We start from the raw sequence: 22,338 nt of genomic DNA, 5'->3' as shown, positions 1-22,338 counted from the left end.
TGGGGGACTGTCTCGGGAGACTGTTGGGGGACTGTCTCGGGATGTAGGCAAAGATTTCATTTGTGACCCCATACTCTCTCCTCCCATGGGACATCAGCATAAAATGTAACTGTGCACTCAGTAACTGGGCAGTTTTTTCAGCTTAAGCAAGCAAATAGTGGTTGTTGCTGTTCTGGAGGGAATCTTCCTTTGCAAAGGAATCTACGGTAAAGTAGGAGATTTTTAGTTCTTTCAGGAGCTGTTCAGCTCACTGCTAGCAGTTTAGAAATTGCCCCTGTGCTAGACACTATGTTTAAATGGGAACACCCAACAGTAGAGATCCCAACATCCTTCAAAGTCACTGTGTAGGTATGAAACACTTGTCTCTGCTTCAAGACCACGGTTATCTCCTCATATTTGAGCTCCCTGAAGTTGTGAAGTGTCCTAAACACTGAGTCCTTCAAGCAGTAACATTCAAAATGGATGATGGTACTGCAGGGGAGGTCATCAGAATGAGATCGCTGGCCCAGGGCTCTATGTGCCCTTTCAAAATCGTCAAAGGAGAGAGAAATGTTCAGATCCAAGCCATTAAAACTCTAAAAAGATGGCCATGTCTACCCTTACTTTTCCTCTGGGATCCCCCCCCCCCCCAGTGCCATTCAAAAAATCTTCCTACACTCATGGTTTGAATATTCCTCAAGCTTCAGTAACAGCGGTCACCATTTTTAATAGCGCAAGCTTAGTCTGATTACCTATCACTAAGGTCATTCCCTCACTACCAGTTTTTGTAATGCCTGCCAACTGAGTGATGAGTATCTGGAGTTCAGCCATCCAGTCACCTGGAAAAGTTTCCCTCATTTTAGCAACGTACTTGTCCTCGGTCAGAGCATTACTCAATTTCGTGCCTCACAGTACCATAGAAGTGCCGTGCACCATTTTGACAGCTTCCCCTCAACTGCCATCTTGGAGATATTGTTGTCAGTTTCGGGCTCTATATCGAGTCTTAGCAATCTTGCATGAGATTCTCAGGTCTGTTGAAGCATCGCCTTAGTAAGCTTATATCATTATTTCTCAATTATTATTATTATTTATTAAATTTCTATACTGCCCATCATCCGAGGATCACAGGGTGGTTTACAATATAGAAATACAAAAATACATAGCATAGAAAAGCACAGGATAGTTTCAGAAAGTCACTGCCCAGTGTGTTAAAGGCCCAGCGGCCTTCAGAATCCTAAAATCAGGCTGAATTCATGCATGAGCCATACCCCTAATCACAACTACCATTGCCTCACGCGCAACCTTTCATGAAAGCCTGTCACAAAACAACTCCTGTCTGGATGCCTGACGTGCTAACTTTTCTAAATGTTGCTTGTCTGCTTTGAACAGAATTGCCTAAATACGGTTCTGTCATTTGTAATGAGGTAATAGGCCTTAAAATTACTTGTGTGTCATCTCATTGCTTCTACATCTGATCCTCTACCTAAATTGCTGCCATTATCACAGCATTCTTTCTGTTAGAGCCTATTCTGTATAGAAATCAGTTTCCCAGAATATTTACAAGGTAATTCCTGAGGTGGCAGGTGGGAGTTTAAAATGAGTTTGGGATGGTTCCAGTCTTCAGCACTCAACTTCTGGTGGGGGTGGTGAACTCTTAGGGGTCAAATACGGCCTACAAGTTGTAGGTTAGCCTCCACTGCTATAGAGCCTTCGCTGATAAGATCACGAAGGTGCTGAGACTTAGTAATCTCACAATGTAGAAATATTCACCGTCCTATTAACTATCCATGAGTACATACTCTCCAACATTTCTCTGATGAAAATGAGGACGTCCTATTCAACAACAACAATTTTATTGTTTATACTCCACTAATCTGACTTGGTGGCCCCAGCCACTCTGAGTGGCTTCCAACATATATAAAACCATAAAAGAAAACATCAACAAACTTCCCTATAGAGGGCTGCCTTCAGATGTCTTCTAGAGGTTGTATAGTTACTTATCTCCTTGGCTGGGGGGTTGCATAACTCCATGCCCTCCAATATTTCTCCGATGAAGATAGGGACATCCTAAGGAAAAGTGAGATATTCTAGGATGTGTGGGACACTTTACATCAGGTATTCCTGATGTGACGGGCATCAAGGACAAGCAATTATTTTGGCAGCATGACCAAGATGAAGTTAGACTCTGCACCGTCCAGCACCTCCTCTGAAAATTACTTCTCAGTCAGATTATTTCCTTGGCGAAGCTTTTGCACTCAAGACAAAAGTAACCAGTAGGATGGCGCTCTCGTTTGCTTTCCCTACAGACAGGGGGGGACTTTTGAAGTAGCCAGTCCAACGACCTGTTTGTGGTTCTTCTATTTCTAGTCTAGCAACTTCCCAGCAAGACTAAAGAAGTCCCAGTGGTACCAACAGCGTATCCATGAAACACGCCAGTTAAGGACCTTCCTAAGTCATATTTGGCCCCTTCATGGATCACTGCCTTGTTGTGGCGAAGGGCTTTGAATAACTCCAAGAAGCTCTTAGCTATGCCGTGCAGGGCTACCCAAGACGGACAGGTCATAGCCGAGAGTTTAGACTAAATGTGATCCACCTGGAGAAGGAACTGGCATACCACTCTGGTATTTTGCCAAGAAAACTCCATGGACATAAAAAAGGAGCAGCTTTGAGAAGAAAGTGAGAATTTCCAAGGCATGCTCTGGTTCATGGGATCATGGAGAATCAGAAGAAGGAAGAAAAGGAAGAAGAAGAAGAAGAAGAAGAAGAAGAAGAAGAAGAAGAAGAAGTAGTCGTCATATTTGGGCACTCTGTTGAGATGGAGAAAAACTCCTTTGTGTTGTTGTTTTTTTTCCTATACTTTAACATGGGTATTTGAACATTTAGATTCATAAAACAATCCAGCCTGAATACTGAGTGGATTATAGCAGATTAAGAAACTGATTTTTTTTAAAAAAAAAGACATAAAACCACAGTTAAAATAAGTATGACACAATGAGTGCTAACATTTTAAGTCCATTGGCAGAAGAAGAAAAAAACCAGAATCTATAAAGCCTGTCCAAATTAAAAGAACTTGCAAAGACTCAATAAGAAGCTCCTCTGATTTAAGTTTTGGTGTGAACGTTTTCCAGCAGCTAGAAAAATCAAATCAGGATTTTAGGATTATCAGCCAAAATGGAATTTAGCACTTATTCAAGCCATAACACATTTTCCTCCATGATCGGCAGCTGAGAGATATAACCAAGAATTGTATTCTCATGACTAAGTTCTCGTTGCTGCCATTTTCTGAAAAGAGGTTAATGGACCAGCCTCTTGCCATGCTTCTAAAAAAATACACTGTGTGATTATAGATACAGATTGTGGCGCTGTATATCCTTCTGTGGAGCATTCTGGCGCTGCAAAGATGCATCTCAATATCTGTGTGCACAATCATGCTTTCTTTCATTTTGTTTATCATGCTTGGACATGGCCAAATCTCTGGTGTAGAGATGGGGAACCTCAGGAACTAAATGTGGGGGCCCCAGCAATCTCTATCTGACCCTCAGGGCTCTCCCCACACCCACCCTGCAGGCCCCCATTCCTCACTGGCCCTGCCTTTTCTGCTCCATGAGTATTTTCACTTGTCTGGAATGTGCCTTTGAAAACTGATCTTGCTTCTTGTTTGCCTGCATGGAGGATTGAGAAGGATATATGAGCATACGTACGACTCAGCTACATTAGAAAAAAAAGCGTTATAAATGTGTTATAACACTACGACACCAGATAGTGCTGTAGTGTTCGATCCTTCGGCAATGTGATTTTGCATTATGAGCTTCACAAAGCGTTTTCCTGAAACGTGTTTTTTTTAATGTGTGTAGATCCAGCCGTAGACTCACCTTAAAGTAAAATTCACACCAGTTGTTCCACCCACTTTTGCCCCTGGCCCCTGTCACTACTGGCATGTGGTCCACAGAATGTGATCCAACCTGAAAATGGGTCTCCAGTTCATCTCTAGGGGAAGCCTTGGCTGACCTGACTTGGGGTAACAATTAAAATTAGAGGGTAAGTCTTGCTGGTTCGTACCAAAGGCTTATCTCAGGTGTGGGGAACCTTTGGCCCTCAATCTGTTGCTGAACTACAACTCCCATCAACCCCAGCAAGCATGGCCAATGACTAGGGATGATGGGAGTGTGGGAACGTTTAGGGATGTGGGGGAGGATATGTTGTCTAAGATATCCAATCCCGACTTGTCTTTACAAGTTCAACAAAATCAGCAGTTAACATTCCCCCCCCCCTTTTTTAAACACACGCACAGCAGATAGCTTGCTCAGACTCATTAGAGTCTCTGTAAATATTTCCTGGTATTTTCCCTGTTTAATCCCTCCTAAAATAAGACGCTACGCAGTCTTCTGTAAAGTATAAAACATTTACTCCCAAGTAATTATCTGTTTACACAAAGGTTCCCAGAAGGCAGACTTTAAAAGTTAGAACATCATTTAAATGTGGTGACTATCTCTTTATGGGAGAAAGCCCCCCTTTTCTTCTCTTGGTCTGGAGCCAAGGGTGCATTTTAGAAGTGCTGTTATTAAGATGGCATCGATAGAGACAAGAGAGACAAGATGGCCGCCAGCCTGTGGTTCTGGTTCTTTCTACTTCAGGAGAGGCCACACCCATCTCAAGTTACACACAGGAAGTTTTGTCTCAATCCTGGAAAGCGGGAAGTTCCGGCTCGAGGACTGAGACAACCTTCATATCTTCTCTAGCAATGTTGTGTTTGACTGCACCTGATTCTTACATCCCACAGGGAGGTGTAGTTCAACAATAGCTGGAGGGCTGGAGGTTCTCCACACCTGGTTTACCTAGCCCATAATCCTGTTTCTATAAGGACCAACCAGGTGCCTATGGGAAGCCTTCAAACAGGAGATAAAGGCAATAGTCCTCTCCTGCTGCTGTCCCCCAGTATGTGATATTCAGAGGAATATTAGTAGCCATTGATAAGCCCCGTTTTAAAGCTGCTCAAGTTACCACATCTTTGAACAGCAAGCACCATGATTTAACTGTGTGCAGTGTGGAGAAGTATTTTATTTTGTCTGTCCCAAATCTTCCACCCTTCGGTTTGAGAGGAATTGGATTAGGAGGGCTGGGGGACACTGGAAGGGTATGCATCAAGGGGTGAAGTCAAACCGTTGGAGAGCTGCAGTGTCTGCTGTGGCTGTAGAGACCAATACAAGAGAGACATATTTTGTTGCAGCCGGGGAAGATGAAGGCGACTGGTCTTGCACCATGGCGTTTCATCTTTTTTCCCTCTGGCATTATGAGAGGGGGAGGAAAACACCTCTCTTGCCTCACTGATGTTCTGACCACCTTGGGTTAAGAGGTAGAAATCAGCCATATAACCAGGTAGGAACAGCTGCTTGATTGAGAGTTAACGAAGATTTGGAAAGCTTCTGCCACAGCTTTTTCATGCATTACCAGTATCAAAGTTCAGACAAAAGTAGGACTGAGAAGAGGGGGGGGGGGAATCTCAGGCATAGAGTTTATAAGTATTAATGTTCAACTGAAGGAAGAGGGAATTTACATGGCCTTCAGAATTGCAGGAGGAAAACAAAGTTTGAAGCAGAATGGGAAAATGCAAGAACAATGTAAGCTTTTTGCAATACCTGCCCTGTGACATTATTTGACCAGGAAGTCCTCAAGTACTTGGCTCAGTAAATAATCCCTTGTTTACATTTCTTAAAAAGGGAAAACACCACATCCTTCTCAGAACAAAGGAGGCATGGAGCAGCGGGAAGATAATTCAAGTTCAAACACCAGAACTCTCCAGACCAGTCTTTCCCAACTTTGCACCCTCCAATGCTTTGGACTACAACTCCCATCTGTGGCGTTCGTACGGAGCCCCCGGTCGTCTCACGGACTATTGACCCGTACACCACTAATGCGCTGCCACCAACCAGGTCCTCCCTGGTAAAATCACTTCAGTCTCAGTCAGCTTTTCAATTAATAAAGAAGAGTGTATTTTATTTCAGACATAAAACAAAACTTTTACAGCATTCCAAACGGTGTTGCTCTTTACTTTCTTAGTCTTATTTTCCTCTCTCTATCTCTTCTACCTCCCCACACTCAAGAACCCACTGCCCTGTCTCTCTATTACCAACTGCCTTTCCCAACCAGCCAACCCACAAATCCAACCAACTACCCACCCACAACTCCCAACACACTCCTCCCAGAACTAGTTTTATAGACCCACTGACTCCACCCCCCTGGGTCCTGTCTGTGCAACCTATTTAACTATTTCCCCTCCAGCACTCTCTCATATATGTTAACGTCACACCATCATCTCTGCCCATTGGGCCATGCTAGCTGATGCTAATGAGAGTGTAGTCCACAGCATTTGGCAGGCCACAGATTCCCCACCATTGATAGAGAAAAGTGATTTGAGTAAACGTGAGCAAGGCATGCTCATCACTTTAATACCTACAAAAATACTGGTGACTTATGTTGTAAGGGTTTAAACACACTCACTCGGTCACTCATAACCCCCCTAAGTATTAACTTCTACTTTTAGCTTTTCTTTTCTTTTCCTTTTTTGAATGGGAAGGGAGAACATTTGCTTTTCACACACAACTCAGCATCCAGTTGTATCCAGGGTCAAGATATATTTATTCATACAGGTGTCAGATGACAAGTTAAACAATCTGTTGCTTCTCTACTGTACAAAACACGGCTCCCTTGAGAAATAAAAGATACAAAGAAAAGATCAGAAAGCTCTTGAAAGAACAGTTGAGAAAACAGAAAGCTTCTTGAAGAAACAAAATAAAAAGTATAGCCAACATCTCATTATTTTATTCTTGTAAATCTCCCATGTTTCCTGGAAAAAACAGGAGGATTCCAATATTCCAAAAGAAGAATGCAGATTCTATTTTTACTGTTTAGTTTTACATAAGAGTGGGTTTTCAAATTGTAGGTGTGTTTACTGCTAGGAATGCGGGTGGCACTGTGGTGTAAATCACCAAGCCTTAGGCTTGCCAATCGGAAGGTCAGCGGTTCGAATCCCTGGAACAGGGTGAGCTCCCGTTGTTCGGTCCCAGTTCCTGCCAACCTAGCAGTTCAAAAACACGTCAAAGTGCAAATAGATAAATAGGTACCGCTCCGGCGGAAAGGTAAATGGCGTTTCCGTGCACTGCTGTGGTTTCGCCAGAAGTGGCTTAGTCATGCTGGCCATATTTGCAAATGAGTAGGAGCACCTGCTAGTGCCTTGGCTGCCACATCCTACGCGAGTTGTAACCCCCAGGCAGTTTTCCAGAAATGCCCATTTACTCCTCGGTAATGCATTCTCTACTAGGTTGCCACTACAGACACTGAAGTCTCAATGCAGAAATTCAACGTGCTGCTGTCTGGGTCTGAAGAGAGAAATGCTACAAGAATCAGTATGTGCTGCGTATATGTACAGATCATGTGTGACAGGTTGCAGTTATACGCCCCACAAAGGACTAATTTAATATAGAGTCAAAAGTCTGTGCAATTTCAGAATGAGAAGCCTATCCAAGTAAGACACAAAGCCTCCGAAAATGGAGGCTACAGCACAGTGGGAGAGCAGAGTTTGCAAGCAAGTGTAGGGTTCAAACATCAGCTTCTCCAGCTAAGGGGGGTTGGGGTGCGAATCCAGCTGCAGGACTGGGAAAAGCATCTTTGCCAGAGAACTGCTGCTGGAGTATACAAGCATAGGTCTGCTTCAGGCAAGTCAGCTTAGTGTGTTCTTTGAAAACCTTGAAATAAATTCCACGCCATCTCCCAAGGCACCAAGCATGCTATTTGCAGGAGCCTCTTACAAGCCCAATTGTGAAGGGAAGCAAACTAACAATACTGCTTGCCTCCTTCAGTACTGCAAAAGGAGCCACAAAAACTATCATGGGGATAACGGCTGCAGTTCTTTTCCCTTGCATAGGACAACTAACACCGCTAATATCCAAGGAGCTGCCTCTTTTGGTCTGACCAGTTTCTGATACTTATCTTGGTCACTTAAAAAAGAAAAAAAAATCCCAGTCTCTCCCTCAGGGGCAATGCTCTAGTTTCAGCTTTTCATTTCAGCTGGAAATTCCAGGGTTTTTAAATGACCGGGCCTAGCGACTCCCAGTATAGCATGAGTTGGAAAGTTTATATTTGCTTTGGCTGGACTCTTGCCCCTTAACAGCAGCCAAGGCTCTCCTAGTCAAGTGCATACTTTAACATTCTCACCATATAAATGAAATGTATTTTGCATTGTCTAACAAAGCAAACAAAAGGAGATACCTTTCTCCTTTAACCTCTGGAGACACCCAGTAAGCCATCGGGAAGACAGAAGTCAGATAATTGGCCAACTTAATGCAAGTGGGTGTTGAACTGTATTTGAGCCCAGATGATCGTTTAATGCAGATACAGCCAAGGAGCGAGAATTTATAGTGTGCTGAAAGTTTAGGCTTAGAATGGGAAGGAACCTCAAAGGTAATCTTGTACAACCCAGTTGATGCAAGAAATTCTGCACTATGACATCTCTGACAGGTGGTCACACAACTTCTCCTTATCTATTATGTTCTCCTCTTTCTATTTTTTTTATTGATTTTCCACATTTATAACAAATATAACATGTAAAAAACACAAAACAAATCATCTTACAACACTAAAAGAAAAAAAAGTCATTACTTCTAGAATCCAAGTTAACTTTCATTGTAGTCAGACTTCCTTGATTCCCTCCTAACTGAATTTCATTGTAACACCTTTGTAACAGTTCTCCAAAATCCTCTTTCTAATACAACTCCAAAAACTCCAACATCTTCATCTGCCATTCTTCTACCGTTGGTATTTCTTGGGACTTCCAATTTTTTGCTAATAGCAGTCTTGCCGCTGTTAAGTGGCATACAAAAATAATCTAACATCTTTTGGGGCAATTCCAAAACCACAGAGCCTAGGACTTGCCAATCAGAAGGTCAGCGGTTTGAATCCCCGTGACGGGGTGAGCTCCCGTTGCTCGGTCCCTGCTCCTGCCAACCTAGCAGTTCGAAAGCACTTCAAATTGCAAGTAGATAAATAGGTTACGCTCCAATGGGAAGGTAAACGGTGTTTCCATGTGCTGCTCTGGTTCGCCAGAAGCAGCTAAGTCATGCTGGCCACATGACCTGAAGCTGTACGCCGGCTCCCTCGGCCAATAAAGCGAGATGAGCGCCACAACCCCAGAGTCGGTCACGACTGGACCTAACAGTCAGAGGTCCCTTTACCTTTACCTAATCCTATTATTCCAAGTAAAAAGGCTTCTGGTTTCTTAACAAATGTATTTTTCAACATTTTTTTTTTGACTCATTATAAATCTTTTCCCAGAAGTCCTTAACCTTAGGACACGTCCACCACATATGATAAAAGGTGCCTTCTTTTTCTTTCTCCTTATCTATTATGGCAAACCCACCCCAGTATATTCCACTGTTGAGCACCTTGAAGTTTCTCCAAAGGCTGAAATCTCCTTTCTTGTCCTTTGAACCTCACTTTCCCCTGGCAGACCGAGAAGGAATGTCCAGTATTTAATCTGTTAGACCTGCAGGCATTGGTTATCTCTGCTTAAGACAGAAGAGGTTCAGATTCCTGAATAGGTATGTTGTCTGCTAGGTCTCCTGCTGCTGTAGCTTCCAACGTAATCGGGACTTCCATACAATGCAGGGGTAGTCCACATGGTGCCCTCCAGGTGGACTAGAATTCCCATCAGCCTCAGCCACCATGGTCAGGGATGATGGATGTTGTAGCTCACAACATCTCAAAGGCATCATGTTGGCTAACGGCAAGTCATCAATTTAGAATACAGTACTTGGCTCCATGCACTATTTTCCATGAAAAAAGAAATCATCACATGGATGTGTCATTGTCAAAGAGCGAGCCAGAAGTAAATCACACCATTCAAAGTCTGAGTTAACTCTTTATTAGCAAAATCACCATCTTCACAGACTTGATGCAGTGTCAGGCCCAATGAGCACAGCAGCTCATCCCTGGTAGGTCTGGCCCCTTGAATCAGTTGCCAATACTTAAAGTCCCCACCTCCCCACAGCCATCTAAGTTCCCCCCTCTCCAGGGCTTTTTCCAAGCAGAGGAGACTTTGCCTGTGTGCAGCCAACCTCTCCCTTGGTGGTTTCCCAGCTGGTTCCTCCCACCATTCCTCTGCGTCCAACCAGTCCATGGCATGAATTTAGAGACTGGGCACTTTCAAAGTAGCTGATCCAGTTTTCTGAGATCCCAAGAATCATGAAGTAGTAACTTGTGTGCAGTGCACATGTGAGCTATAGCTATAGTCTACCGTGGTTTGCAGCAGAATAACCAAGGTATTCTAAGCACAAGTGTAATTCAGTTTTTGGCAGTGTTGCGACTTCCCCAAGGAGTTTCCCCAACCCAGCTTAAATTCCTGTAAACTTTACAAGTACTTTCCTTTAACCACCCAAATCTGAACAAGCCATTCTACTCCACAGGAAAGGGAATGTGTTACAGCCAAAACCATAAACAAAATGGGTTCAGATCCTTGTTTTGACATGACCTGCGAATGCATTTCCATCATGAGAGCAGAGCTAATATACTGTGTGCCCATGTGACAAAAGTATCCTACACTGTTTAACTTTCCGCCACAGCGGTACCTATTTATCTACTTGCACTGGTGTGCTTTCGAACTGTTAGGTTGGCAAAAGCTGGGACAGAGCAGTGGGAGTTCATCCCATTGCGCAAATTCGAACTGCTGACCTTCCAATTGGCAACCCCAAGAGGCTCAGTGGTTTAGACCACAGAGCAACCCACGTCCCCTATTCAATTTCCACTATCTGAATATTATCAAACACAGATTTCTGGACCATCTATGTACCTTTCCTGGGATTCCTCCACGCCACTGTGCTATTTGAAATATTAATCCAGTTGCGAGGCAGAAATTCCCTTCCTGCAGAAATGACCTAAGTCATGCTTTACCCTTTCCAGTTTACTTTGTTCCAAACCTTTATTTTGTTGCTTCACTGAAAAACTGTTAGTTGCTGGACTTCAACAGGAGAGTGAATCATCTTGTCTCAAGATTCCTGCCAAGCTCAATTCTCTCTCTACCTAGTCACTCTCTCTTTGGGAGAATACTGGCATTTCCATTTTCACCAGGCTGTTGAGAAAGGTATTTGCCTAAGTAGTCTTTAATGCTGTTTAGCCAGTTTTAGAGATATTTTCTCTCTTTGACGTTTAAATGTCAATAAATCAATTTTCTTTTTAAGTGCACAGTGTGCATCTGACAGCACCTCCCAGAGGCCATGATTTAAACAAGGTATTATGAAAAGGGCTTTAAGAAAAAGAGCACACAGCAGAAAATATGAGGCATTAAATATAAATAAATGACATTGTGTTGAAATCAATTTGCCTTGTAAATAACTCAAATGTATGAACTGCATTCTTTTAAAATATATTTCCCCTCCTAAAAGTGTTCACTAGGAATGTAGAAAACATCCTGTCATCCTTAACACATGCCTTTCTATAAAATGGATTGATTTTATGGAGCTTGATGGTCTGTTGGCAGGTACTGCATCATCAAAGCTTCACTCTTTGCTTTTGGTGAAATCGTACGGTTTCCACCTCTGAGCAAAATGCAACACCTTCTTCCTCTGGTCCTCAAAGTTTTCTCGCAGTCCCTTTCTCCACAGCCTGGGCTCCAAATCCAGCATGCCGCCAATTATTTCCTTTTAAAGCAGGACAGACAGAGAAGAATATTACTGCTCTTAATTAACCTTGGAAACTCACACCTGTTCAAAACAAGGACTACAAAGTACAATTGGATTGGTTGGGGGGGGGGTCATTCCAGCTCTGCATTTTAACAAGTGACTCACCCACATGTGCTCTATGCAAACTACTTCCTTTAAGGACTATGGGGGTGGAGTGGGAACAGGAGATTTAAAGTGACAGCCACATCCCCTGCAAATCTACCCACAGCATTAGAAATTCTGTTTGTGGGGGGAAAGAAGATTAAGTTATTCCCTAAATCCATTATTGAGTGTCTCTCTCTCTCTCTCTCTCTCTCTCTCTCTCTCTCCACTCACAATATTGATCCTGCTAAAAAAAATTAGTCCTTTACCTCCAGGCAAACATTTATTACAACTCTCGCTTTGAATGGTAAGATCTCAACATCATATAGAATGGCTAATTACACAACTCAAACCCTGAGATAACAAACGTTCTTCATGTCCCTGGGATGTTCTAAAGCACACAGTAATAAAACTGCCATGTATATTCAACTTTGCTAATGTACGCAGTGAGCTTCTCAGAATGGAGCGTGCAGAAGGGTCTCCCACATCAGCCTCTTTGAACAGGTGACATAATAAATACCTTTCCAAAATAAAGGGGGAACTTGCGATGATCTTCAACGACGTGAGCAAAGCCCCCTTGTAGGCCGAAGTCTACGGAGAAATAAGGCAAACCTTTCGGAACCTAAAAAGACAGAGAGGCCATTCATTATTTCATGCAAAGGAAAGACAGTTCATGGGGCTGTCTTTTGAAGCTTAAAAAACTGACAACCAGCTCATTTAGACATATCTTGGAGGCTGATGAAGCAAAAATCAACACATACACACACAATTCTTAAACCCTGAACTGCAAGGAACTGAACTATGAAGGGCAGAAACATGTCAAGAAGATATCAGGGTCAGGAACTCATGGTTAAGTTCCCTCCTCACTAACTACAAACCTTGGCTACAGCTCGCGTTTGGAAAACACAACAAGGCACACTTTGGCTTAGGTCAGAGCCACAGAGCGTTGGAGTAAGAAGGAGCAAAACGGCTGCATGATCTTCCCCCAGGAGACAGCAAGTTTGTCTTGCTGTCCCAATAAGCCATAGTTTGGCTTACCATGACGTGCAAACTGGACACAAACACAATGTCCTTTTACTACTACTAATAATAATACAGTCAGACCTCTTCTTACGTCCACCTCCGCTTGCGTCCATTTCGCCCAATATCCGCAGCAAACCCAGAAGTAACTGGTGGGTTTGCCACCGTTTGCGCACGCATAGGAGTGGCGATCGCCGTTTGCACATGCGCAGAAGCGAGCAATCACCAACCGCGCCTGCGCACAACAGCGCCTCTCCCAGCAACCCATTTCCACCTCCGGACGGACCTCCGGGATGGATTATGGTCGCAGTTAGAGGTTCCACTGTACTTTATTATTTATACCCTGCCCATCTGGTTGGGTTTCCCCAGCCACTCTGGGCAGCTTCCAACAAAATATTAAAGATAAAATAAAACATCAAACATTAAAAACTTCCCTGAATAGGAATAATAATAATTTACTAACAATTCCTCATGCTTTTTTATGGATTTTAAATATGCCGTCGTAGCGCACACAGTTTTCTTCTGCTGAGAAAAGGTCCAATTAAAAAAAGGATAAATGTAAACCAAAGAGTAGCAGTAAATAAAACTCTATACACTAGAATTCCCTCTGGGGAAGCATCAAGTGATTATGACCCTTCCACTAACTCTGAAATGTGAATATGGTCCACACTGTCACTGAAAAGGACACATGAAGACTAATATTGAGAGGCAATGAACCATCAGATGCCCTGAATAAGGACCAGGAAATAGGCAGAAAACCGGGAGCAAGAGCAAGATAAACAGTACAATTCCCATCATCCCTGACCACTGGTCCTGTTAGCTAAGGATGATGGAAATTGTAGTCCCAAACATCTGGAGGGCCGGAGTTTGCCTATGCCTGAACTACAACTTCCAGCAGCCTTTCTGCACGACAAACTATATTCAGCAGCCGTCCTCGTGAAAAGAAGTCTATAGATTTCAGAGCTTTGCCTCTTGCCCCAGCCCTTGAGAAGGATATAAACCATCTTGTTGATTGGAAAGGAGGCTGCATTGACGCCAAGCAAAGACAACCATTTCCGAAAGCCATTGTTACATAAGGGCAGGCTATGCAGTGTGATCCTATACACGCTTATTCCAAAGTAATTCCTGCTGAGTCAGCGGGGCTTATACCCTAGCAAGTGTGTTTAGGATTGCATCCCTAGACATTCTGATACTTGAGTCGAAACATTAATACGAAACCCTCAGCCATGACAGCTAGTCCCTTGAAAAACCAGGAGTAATATTTAAAAGGTTTGCGTTACTGGCGTCAATTTATCCATTTTAACTTTCAGAACTCCAGCAGAAGATCTTTGTATTAACACCACTGCAACGGTATTTGACTCGTGAACTAAAACCTCACATCTTACATAAACTGTACTTTAACTGTTCTGTGTCTTTTAAAACCTGCATCTTTTAAAACTTTTTTTTTTAAATGAGAACAAAAAATAACAACTGGCCACATGTTATAATGGACAAGCTTCAATACATACCGACTTGCGAACATCTTTTGAAGATAGATCAATCAGTTTTTTATTCATGGACCATTCTTCATCAGACTCCATTATGGCTTTCTGAAAAAATATTGCAACAACATATGAAACACTTTCAGAATGACACCATATGCCATAAAGTAGAACTTGATTTGTAATAAATAAATAAAAAGCAGTTAGAATACTGCATAATTTCAAGAACGAATATTAATTTTATAATGCCAGAAACTAACTTCGTGACATTTCTCCAATTTGTAGAATTCAATTTACATGCATTAATGCATAATGAAGACTGATTTTATACTAATTTTATTCAGTGCCTTTCACTTTTTATAGCTTCACAACTGCGAACTAACTTGGGCCTGGTACAATTACCTTGAAATGAGAATTTTCAGTTTGCCAAATTAAAAAGGCCACAGGAATTAATTAAGTTATATTGGCTCTTTTTTGTACATAAGAAAAACCAAAGGTAAAGGTCATGCTTTTGTTGCCAATGTTAATTAAAATCTAGCATACATGTATTTTGAGTTGCTACTGCCACAAAACGCTATCTAAATAGTTCCAAGTCTAAACCATGTTCAGACACTCAGCAGAGCTTTTATGTTGAGTGCTGCCCTATACTCCTCTAGATGCAGTGAAATAATGGAAGCTGCCTTGTATTGAGTCAGCTTATTGCTATATCCAGCTCAAAACTGTCTACACTGACTGGTATCAACTCTCCAGGATTCCAGGCAGGATCAATTCCCAGGAGATGCCAAGATTGAACATGGGATCTTCTGGAAGCAAAACACCTGCTCTACCACTCGGACGTGGTCCTTCTCTCTTCCCTCTTTTCTGCCTGCCTTGTTCTGCTGCATTGTTGAGGGGAAAACCTATTACACTGAGGCCCAGCCCCGTTATATCCATATAGCGCTGTGAGCAGAAGCTGCATCCAAAACAGCCCTGTTGAAAACAATATTGTCAGATAAACAGCACAGCTCCTCAGCCAAAAAACAAAATAAGACAAACACACACACACAAAAGTAACTCTACATCCAGCACATACAGATCACTTACATTGGCAACTTCCATCCTTGCCTTTGGGGCAGCGGCGAATTAGACACATTTAGTGCCTGTGTTTATTAAGCACTTAAAATGGCAGACGGTGTCAGAGACAGCATGTACACAGATGGTTATTATTATTTATTGAATTTATAAACTACCCTTCACCCGAAGTTCACAAACGATGTAAGGGCAGAATGTGCTCAGCCCCCGTTACTTAAAGCAAACTGCCCAAACCATATGAAAATACCTTTGTCTTTTTGACCAGAACTTCTTTTCCTTCATCTTCATCTTTGGGCAGGAGATGCTTTATCGCATCCATATAAATACCCTCAAAAGTATGCCTGGTTTTGCACTTGTCAGTTAACTGAATTCAGGCAGATTCATGACTGAATTAGCTCCTGGCTCCCACGAAAGAACTGCCACTGAGACAGGGCGTAAGTAAGGAGCAAAGCATGCTTTGTGTTCGTACGGCTCCCTCAGCTCCATTATTTTTAGTGTGGGGTGTTCGGTAGGGAGTTTGTGCAGTTGGAAAATCTGGTTTTTAAAAAACCCTGGCCTGTTAATGCTGCCAACTCAGGGGCCATAGTGGGCTATCCAATCTGCACATCAGGATTAATATGATACAACAATACTTGTTTCCTTCAGAAGCCTATTTTCTGTACTTCCAGTTTTGCTCAAACAAATAGTTTGGGAAACCTGAAGAAGTGAAATAAATTTCACTTGAAGAAGAAGAGTTAAGATAATCTGATGTATTTTAGGGAATCTATTTACTTTTTTGAGCTTCACACAGCCAACTTTAGTTCAGTTCAAAAAACAAAACTGCCAGTTTACTTCAGTATAAAAAAACAAAAGTGGTATGATCAAAACTGAGGAAACTGGAAAGTTTGTAGATACCTTGAAGTAGATGGGAGCCATATCACCCACTTCCTTTGGGAGGGGGATGCATTCATATACCATGTGGTATCGCTTCTTTAAATTTAAGTTTGTCTCAAGGAAGACACAATCCAGCTCTTGAGCTTCAAACATCTTCACCAAAGCTTTCCTGAATATCTGTAAAAAAAGAGAGGGAGTGGAGCAAGAAGAGTCAAAATACTCATAGTTTTCAATCACAGAAGTGTTAGGCAACAGCTGCGGTTAAGTATCTGGCATTACTGAGAAGTCAAACTTTCATAGGTTAATGTCACATTGCATTCAAAATAAAATGAGCTCAACACTGGAACATGATGAGTAATTTTAAATATTTATACTACATGCATAATGGCAACTGTAGGTGTTGTTTTCTGTCAAATGAAAGGCGCACTGAAGTTCAAAAAATTGGAGGGCATCATAAATGGAGACAGAAACCACGGGAGGCCTCAGAGTTTCATTTCCTCAAAAGTTAATACCTTGACTTGCATAGACTCCAAATGCCACCATCCTTCCTCTCTTCCTTCCAATTACACAATTTATCAAAAAGTGACATTTTCATCAGGCATGATTGACCTTTAAGCCAGATACTAATATTTCCTTAAAGAAAAGCAATCTTGGGTCTCTCATCTCCATTGTGCAGAAGTTTACCCAACCTGTTACTGTAACAGACTTGACCTGTGTGTATACTCACTCATTTTCCTCTATAGGATAGAATGTCACAACTGATCATGGAGTAGATCAGTTTCTATCTTGAGTGGTGCCTAGAAGCTGGCATGTTTTAAAACAAACGGATAAGGTAGAAATCACAGTCTAGATTTCCAATAAATGAGAGATGATTTTGGTACCCAAACCTGAAATGGTGTGACGGCATCCGGCAAGAGGAGGCAGGTGCCAAGAACTTGTTTCAAATTGAGCTCATATGAAATTATAACAAGTTGGAAACCACAAGCCTGACGTAACTTAAGCTGACTGAGCATTTGAAATGTGCCAGGGCCATAAATCACAGAATTCACATTTCATTTTACAACCTCATTATCTTCATGGGCCACACTGGAAATCAACTCCCTTGTGCTACATTTCCAAACAAAACTGCATATTTGCTTTTGATGTTTTGTCATTCTAAACATTCGTGGAAAACATGTGAAAGCAATGGCATTCGTTTATCACAAGACCAAATGATGCACACCAATGCACACATCCATAAATCAAAAGAACTATGCTCTTCTTTCCCGGAGAAATCAATGTTGTTGCCTAATTCACACATTTGACAATTGAAGATGGTTGCACAGCCCTCTCCCTAAAAATTATAATGAACACATTATGGTGCTTTATAGTAAGTGACTCTGACTGGTAAGAGTCCTCCAGGGTCTCGAAGAAAAATCTTTCATATCACCTGCTTCAGTGGGAATGGGCAACCAAATGAGTTATCCAGCACATTCATGCAGTACCAGAAACCACCATGGCACATGGGAGAATGGGGTCCTCAATGGCACAGAAATACTAGCTTGTGGTCATCTTCTGGCATGCTAGGAATCCTGTGCTTCTGACCCTTGGTACTCCAGTAGAATAGCATAAACATTTATTGTCAGGGTCGAGCTTTTGCATCATTTAAAAAATGAGACTTTAGAGATACTAGGTCTTTAAGAGCCACAGGGTCAAGTTATGGAAACATTTCCCAAACTAGAATGGTATTTCCCAACTCTCTTGCCAAATAGCACTTGGTTCTGTTGTGCAGTGGTGCACGTTTAAAACAATAGCTGGGGTGGGGGCAAAGTTTATAGCACTTGTGAGGTCAAAGGAAGTTCTCTGCAAAATTTATTTAGAGAATATCTGAAGGAAGGGTACATGAAGTTTCCATCTCTGACTTTGCTTTACAGTTTACATTTCTCCCCCAAAAAGCACATCTGCCTCAAGATTGCTATGAAGCAGCCAAGCAAAGGCCGTGAAGGCAGGCTAACGGCTGTCAAGCAAAAATATTGGCACCAGGATGTCCGAGAAGCCATGACATTTAAATGCAAATTAAATTGAAACAACCCCCTGGCCAGCATTTTCAAGAATCACACATCAGTAAGCAGAACTGTTCATTATCCTGTTCTAGTTGCGGAAACTAAGAATTAATTCAACAGCTGACACATTACTGCCTGTCACTTCCACTAGCACCCATTCTACCAATGATATTTTGGAGATTTTCAAAGCAAATTAAATGGGGGAAATGCTCTTTTGCCGCTGCCACTGCAGCTACTAAGGTAATTTAAAAAGCTTAAAGAAGGCAGTAAATCAGTGGTAGGGCACTTGCTTTGAATGCACAAGGCTCTAGATTCAATTCCTGGCATCTGAAGCTCTGGAGAGGTACTGCCAGTCAGCACTGAACTAAATGGACCAACAGTCTTATTAAAAAAAATAAGGCAACTTACTAGGTGGTTGTCTCTAAACTTGTAAGCTTTTGATAAACAACCTAAATTTGCTTTTCAAATTCTAGTTGGTCTAAACAACATCTCCCCTTCCCTGTGCAATACATAATTAAATTGCTACATATATTCTTTTAAATAGAAGTGCCGTATCTTGACAAAATTTTATAGCCGGAAGATGCTGAGAGACCCCTGTGCATTTTCACAACTAGGTAAGAGGGATTGGTGCTGCAATCTTCCATTTTCCTGTATTCCTCCCATTTCCCTTGAGATCAGCACGCTTGTGCCAAGCATGGCCTATGAAGATACACTTGATCCTGCAAAACGGCCTCTCATTTTAAGCAATCAACTGAGCTTACGTCAAGATATTAACATGAGTTTTTATATCCCATAGTACAGGCGTGTCCAAAGTCCATTTCGGGGGCCTAATCTGTTTCAAGCCTTGGCATTTCAAGCGAATCATCTCATTGAATACATGCACAGAGCAAGAAAGACTCATGTAAGAAAGAGTTAATGGTGGGGAAACTGTGATGTTACTTTTCAATTAATAGGACAACAGAAAACAAAATACAGTGGTGCCTCGCAAGACGAAATTAATCCGTTCCGTGAGGCTCTTCGTATAGCGGTTTTTTCGTCTTGCGAAGCAAGCCCATTGACAGTTTAGCGGATTAGCGCTATTAGCGGTTTAGCAGCTTTTAACGATCAGCTGTTAAGCGGCTTATCAGCGGATCAGCTGTTAAGCGGCTTAGCGGCTTAGGAAAAGGGGGGAAAGGGGGGGGACCGCAGGAACTCGCAAGACATTTTCGTCTTGCGAAGCAAGCCCATAGGGAAATTCGTTTTGCGAAGCGCCTCCAAAACGGAAAACCCTTTCGTCTAGCGGGTTTTCCGTCTTGCGAGGCGTTCGTCTTGCGGGGCACCACTGTATACAGACTTAAGAATGTGAGAACAGCCCACCTACTAGACCACTATTATGTTCGTGCAGTCACCAACTAGATGCCCATGGAAAGCCGGCAAGGAGGACATGTGCCATCACTCTCCTGCTTATGACCACCAGCATTTGGCGTTCATATTGCCTCTAATACTGGATGCAATGGCTATCAACCACTGGTAGACTTCTTCCCCATCAATTTATCTAACAACCTTTTAAAGCCATTTAAGATGTATGAGAGCTACATGTGCTAGCCTGGGGGATTACAGGGCCCGTGGCCTCAGGGTCTGCATCTCTCTGCCCCTAAACTCTGTTTGCTTTTTATAAAATCAATACTTAAGCAAAGAAGATCTATGTTACTGATCAGCATTTGGATGGCAGATTTGCCAGTGTTCCTTTTAAAAGCAGGTGTTGCCCCTGTAATCACCTTCATGTGTTATTTTACCTTAAGTTGTTTTTTATCAGGTGGGTCAAATAATATATAAATCATCCTCTTATGAGATTGTTTCCAGGTTTGTCTTTAGAGAGCCTCTTTAGCATTTTTGGCAGAACAAACATCTTCACAGATGGTGAAAATTTGAAAACCTATCTTTAAGACTTCTTATGGTTGTCAGTTCTTAGCATATCGTTTTGTTTTATTTTGACTGGTTTTTATTGAGGGTGCGATTCTGCATTTTGTATTTTTGGCTGGCTGGCTGGCTGGCTGTAAGAAATACACAAATTGTTCTATATAAGGTAAAAAAAATAAAAATCCCACGTACACTTCTGATGTAACCAGAGTAATTTAAATCTATTAGACAACATAATGGCTCCCTATAGTTCCTTAGAATGGGCATGGTAGATAACGTTCATGCAATTCAGAAACAAAACAAAACTTACTATGCTTGTTTTAAGAGGTCCCTGACAGACTAGGCTTGCTATCAACACTGTTAACTTGGTATTTACAGAGTATTACTGGAATCTTGAGGGTGACTGAAACTTAGTGCATGATTTTGGGGTTTGCTTGTTTTTCATGCTTATTCCTATATGTTTCTAGCCTGAACTGGAATAATTAAGCCATGCACTACCAGTCTTAAGGATAGAGAGCAGAAAAAGATGTGATATGACAAATGCCTCAACATGTTGCAAGGGAAAGGGAGCATGAAAGAGATTTTGTTAACAGAAAACAAATTTAAAAGAGCTCTGAATCTTCTCAGTGATTATAAAAGCTCTGTTAAGACTTTTATTTATTTAGTGGGTCCATAATTAGCCAAGCTACTCTGGAGACATGCTCTTTGTGGAATTAAGGTATCTTCTGAGCATTTTTGCAGAATTTCCCAGGCATATTTAATTACACTTTCCCATTATATTGATATTCCAAGAGTTTATATTTAGCTCTTTGTTGAATTTCATCTGCCTCCTACATGAGACCAAATCCTAGAAACTTGAATGACCTCTTGTTCACTCAATTAATCCTCCCAAATAAACATTATCCTCAAATGTAAACTGTCCATGTGCTTTCAGTTTAATAACATTAATGTCTGGTTTGAGAATAAATTGTTACCAAGGAGCTCAGCTCACTGTTGTTTTAAGTATGCTTGACTCCAGAAATCTCCATGTAGTATATTAAGGAGACTCTTGATGCACCAAGGGCAAAGTTGTAGTCTGAATTTACTAACCTCAACTTTAGACTGATCAGTGACAGAGACTCGCACCAGGTATGCGAACCAGCATGAGAACTCTGGAAAATGTAAACCTCTTCCTTTTTCGCTAGGTGTCTAACCTGACCAAACCATCACAGACACATCCCAGCTTGACCCACTTAGAGATTGTTCTATGTCCGAAGTACACAAGCTTGTTCATTATAAACTGGCCCCATATTCTTTTATGCCAATTTGTAGATTTATTAGCCATTTAATGCGGTCAATGCTTGGCAAAGATGTGCAAGTACTACACTCATTCAAACAAACAGTACAGTGGTACCTCGGGTTACATATGCTTCAGGTTACATACGCTTCAGGTTACAGACTCCGCTAACCCAGAAATAGTGCTTCAGGTTAAGAATTTTGCTTCAGGATAAGAACAGAAATCGGGCTGCGGCGGCGCGGCGGCAGCAGGAGGCCCCATTAGCTAAAGTGGTGCTTCAGGTTAAGAACAGTTTCAGGTTAAGAACGGACCTCCGGAACGAATTAAGTATTTAACCCGAGGTACCACTGTATTGAAGTTTCTCTACTTTCAAATCAGGTTATTTGGGCCGGATAAAGTGACATGTTAAATGTCGCTAACCTTTATACACCCACTTTGTGTTATTTTTATACTTCACCACATTTATTCAGTTACAGATAGGTAGCCGTGTTGATCTGCCATAGTCAAAACAAAAAAATTCCTTCCAGTAGCACCTTAAAGACCAACTAAGTCAGTTCTTGGTATGAGCTTTCGTGTGCATGTGTATCTGAAGAAGTGTGCATGCACACGAAAGCTCATACCAAGAACTGACTTAGTTGGTCTTTAAGGTGCTACTGGAAGGATTTTTTTTGTTTTAACATTTATTCAGAATGCTTGATTTGTAGATTGAAGAAAAAGTCTCAGTTGCAAAAAGTTAAGTGTTAGCTATGAACTTCCCATAACTCTCTTAATGATTTCAGGTTTTTTACCAAAAAAAAAAAAAATCTATTCAAAGTCTTCAAACAAAGCACTCAGAAACCCCTTGTGTATTGTTCCAACAGATGATGGAGAAAGCAACTCATCTCTGA

The 22,338-nt window shown here is 41.8% G+C and overlaps 1 protein-coding gene across 1 annotated transcript in view; it reads right to left on the bottom strand.

Moving 5' to 3' along the window:
• Positions 1-9,881: 9,881 nt before the first annotated feature.
• The window catches only part of CWF19L2 (CWF19 like cell cycle control factor 2), a 77,035-nt gene continuing 64,578 nt past the window's right edge, over positions 9,882-22,338 (bottom strand). The window contains exons 15-18 of the mRNA XM_083736337.1: positions 16,256-16,411; positions 14,318-14,398; positions 12,310-12,411; positions 9,882-11,666 (exon numbers count right to left, since the gene is read on the bottom strand). Of these exons, the coding sequence (XP_083592463.1) occupies positions 11,526-11,666; positions 12,310-12,411; positions 14,318-14,398; positions 16,256-16,411 (480 nt within the window). The 3' untranslated portion in view covers positions 9,882-11,525. The remainder of the gene's footprint in view (positions 11,667-12,309; positions 12,412-14,317; positions 14,399-16,255; positions 16,412-22,338) is intronic.

The sequence above is a fragment of the Podarcis gaigeae genome (genome assembly GCF_964106915.1).
Source record: "Podarcis gaigeae genome assembly, chromosome: 4".
In the NCBI taxonomy this organism is placed as follows: domain Eukaryota; kingdom Metazoa; phylum Chordata; class Lepidosauria; order Squamata; family Lacertidae; genus Podarcis; species Podarcis gaigeae.
This window is presented reverse-complemented; position numbering and strand designations above follow the sequence as displayed.